This window comes from Triticum aestivum, chromosome 4A (genome assembly GCF_018294505.1).
Source record: "Triticum aestivum cultivar Chinese Spring chromosome 4A, IWGSC CS RefSeq v2.1, whole genome shotgun sequence".
Classification (NCBI taxonomy): Eukaryota; Viridiplantae; Streptophyta; class Magnoliopsida; order Poales; family Poaceae; genus Triticum; species Triticum aestivum.
The window spans coordinates 571,253,131-571,256,490 of NC_057803.1; the positions used below are offsets into that span (position 1 = coordinate 571,253,131).

A 3,360-nucleotide genomic window follows, 5' to 3' on the forward strand; every position below is an offset into this window, starting at 1 on the left:
TAGGTGAATTTGCCATCCCAAATGACTTACCCTTGTCAAATGTAATGCTTATCATTTGTTATCTGCAAGGAAAAAAATGTGTTTTTTACAATGAATATTTCATATTTGTGAATTGTGTTGTTTTACTGCTGCCTTGTTTATTTCATTCTGTTTTGATGTTTCTCTGCCGACTGGGATATACAGTAACAAATTCTAGGTCGATCCTATGGACCATTCCATTTAATAGCTGAGATTCGTGTAAGTAAAAGAATATATATACGAGATCTTTGTGAAATAATTAGAGAATGGCTATGAAACGCCGACAGCTACTATGTGAAAGGATCCTGCACGCCGACAGCTACTATGTGAAAGGATCATATGCAGAGTACTTGTATATATATACAACAACAACAACAACAACAAAGCCTTTAATCCCAAGCAAGTTGGGGTAGACTAGAGATGAAACCCATAAGATCTCGCAACCAACTCATGGCCCTGGCACATGGATAGCAAGCTTCCACGCACCCCTGTCCATAGCTAGCTCTTTGTCGATACTCCAATCCTTCAGGTCTCTCTTAACGGACTCCTCCCATGTCAAAATCGGTCGACCCCGTCCTCTCTTGACATTCTCCGCACGCTTTAGCCGTCCGCTATGCACTGGAGCTTCTGGAGGCCTGCGCTGAATATGCCCAAACCATCTCAAACGATGTTGGACAAGCTTCTCCTCAATTGGTACTACCCCAACTCTATCTCGTATATCATCATTCCGGACTCGATCCTTCCTCGTGTGGCCACACATCCATCTCAACATACGCATCTCCGCCACACCTAACTGTTGAACATGTCGCCTTTTAGTCGGCCAACACTCGGCGCCATACAACATTGCGGGTCGAACCGCCGTCCTGTAGAACTTGCCTTTTAGCTTTTGTGGCACTCTCTTGTCACAGAGAATGCCAGAAGCTTGGCGCCACTTCATCCATCCGGCTTTGATTCGATGGTTCACATCTTCATCAATATCCCCATCCTCCTGCAACATTGACCCCAAATACCGAAAGATGTCCTTCCGAGGTACTTGTATATATATATATATACCAAAAAATATAATAGATAAATGACTACTCCAGCATCTAGAAGCATGCAGGATCCTTTCAAATATCTTTCACTTAGGAAGCAGCTTCGCTGCAGGATCTGTCCAGAAGAAGTCAAGAACGTGTTCGCTAGCTACTTTACGGAAACACGTATCGGGCAGCAATGGGCGACCTCCCACGCACGCTTCCCACGCTCAGAATTGGTACGTTGCCGTCAGAGATGATGTAAGCCGCTCTGCCTTACATGCCTTCTATTAAGCCGCTCTGCCTCTGCTTCATCTCGAAGTCCAAGTGCATACTCCTACGACCAAATACGTAGCAGCAATGGCGCCAGCGCAGCAAGTGCAAGTCTCGCCACCCCCGATTCTCAGCGTCCTCGAGACCACCCTCGTTACTCCCTCGCCCAGCGCCGGCGCCGCCCCGCCGGAGTGCTCCCTCCCGCTCACCTTCTTCGACGTCCTTTGGCTCACCTCCCCGCCCGTCGAGCGCGTCTTCTTCTACCGCCTCGCCGCCGACGCCGACGTCCCCGCCATCCTCTCCAACCTCAAGACCTCGCTGGCCAAAGCTCTCAGCGCCTACTACCCGCTCGCCGGCCGCCTCCGCCTCACGCCCGGGACGGCTGACCGCCATGAGATCTACTACCAGCCGGGCGACGGCGTCACCTTCACCGTCGCCCAGTACTACCGCGACCATGTTGACTTCGACGAGCTCGTGGTTGACAAGCCGAGGAAGGTCTGCAAGATCGCGCCGCTCGCACCGCCTCTTCCCAAGGGGGGCGCGGTGCTCGCGCTGCAGGCCACCGTGCTGCGTCGCGGCCTCGCCGTTGGCATGGCCGTGCACCACGCTGCCTGCGACGGCGCCATCTCCACGCGCTTCCTGCACGCCTGGGCGGCGGCCGGCACCGGCGCCGTCGCTCCGTCGCCTCCTGTCATCGACAGAACCCTCATAAAGGACGCCACGGGTCTCTACGACGTCTTCCTCAAAGCCATGCCGTCGGCCGACGAGATGGAGCACGTCAAGGTGTTGGACGACAAGCTCCTCGCCACGTTCACACTGTCCAAAGAAGACATACAGCGCGTCAAGGACGTGGTAGCCAGCGAGGCGGCGCGGCGAGGCGCGGCGCCGCCGCGATGCTCCTCGCTGGTGGCCACCTTCGGCTTCATGTGGTCCTGCTACCAACGAGCCAGAGACGATGATGCAGGAAGCAACGGCGGCGACCGCCCGACGTACCTGGTCTTCCCCGTCGACCACCGCACGCGGATGAAGCCTCCCGTCCCGGACGGGTACCTCGGCAACTGCGTCGGCGGCGCCATGCACGCCGCGCCCATGGACAAGCTCGCCGAAGCCGGCGCCGGCGGCCTCTTCGTCGCGTGCACGGCGCTAGCTGCAGCAATTGACGAAGCCGTGCGTGGCATCAGGTCACCCGAGACGATCGCGTTGTGGTTGGACAAGTTTAGGGAGGCTGCCATGGCCGGGATGTGGACTGTCGCCGGGTCGCCGAGGTTCCGCGTGTACGAGGTGGACTTTGGGTTCGGGCGGCCGGCCAAGGTGGAGATCGTGTCCGTGGCGAGGACCGGTGCCATGGCGGTGGCAGAAGGGCGGAGCAGCGCCGGCGGCATCGAGGTCGGCATCTCTCTGCCGGCGGCTGGCATGCAGAGGTTCCAAAAGTGCTTCCAAGATGCCATTGACTCGCTTCACCGGTAGACAAGTGATTATTTTTTGCTGTGCAATATCAGGTGAAATTAATAGGTAGACTTGATCTCGAGGAGCTATGCAGCGTCTAGTCGGTTTTGTTCAGATACTGAGATATCAGAATGGTCAGTGAATCCATCATGCATATCCATAGCTAGTGATGTTGGCACATTAATTTTCTTGGTAAAATTTTATTTTTATGTATGTAATCCAAATTTTCTTCGGCACAAACCCAAATTGTCAAATCATGACCGTTCACACAAGTGGTGAATGCTCTCCGCAACACCTGCGATGAAGTTCGAAATACACCGAAAAAGATCAAAAGTTGAATGGTTAGTGGCCGTGGCTGACAAGTTCTGGACAATGAACTTTATTTGGGAGCACATACTCCATAATAAACCGATCGTTTTTCAGTTTCAATCGAATATCCGCACCCCCTCCTTCTTTCTCTAGCGGTGCCACCCCTTTTTCTTCCTCATTCGAAAACCACACCTGCATGCATGTGAAAGATAAGGGCATCTTCAACGTCATCCATCAAAATGTACACGTAAAACATCCAAGGACACATCCGAAATGTCCGTGGACAGCGGATAGGGGGCGG

General features: G+C 53.7%; 1 protein-coding gene across 1 annotated transcript; it reads left to right on the plus strand.

The window, feature by feature from the left end:
- Window positions 1–1,339: 1,339 nt before the first annotated feature.
- Window positions 1,340–2,961, plus strand: LOC123082329 (phenolic glucoside malonyltransferase 1). The gene has a single exon (XM_044504681.1). The coding sequence runs from the start codon at window positions 1,392–1,394 to the stop codon at window positions 2,769–2,771; it is 1,380 nt and encodes a 459-aa protein (XP_044360616.1). The 5' UTR covers window positions 1,340–1,391; the 3' UTR covers window positions 2,772–2,961.
- Window positions 2,962–3,360: the final 399 nt, after the last annotated feature.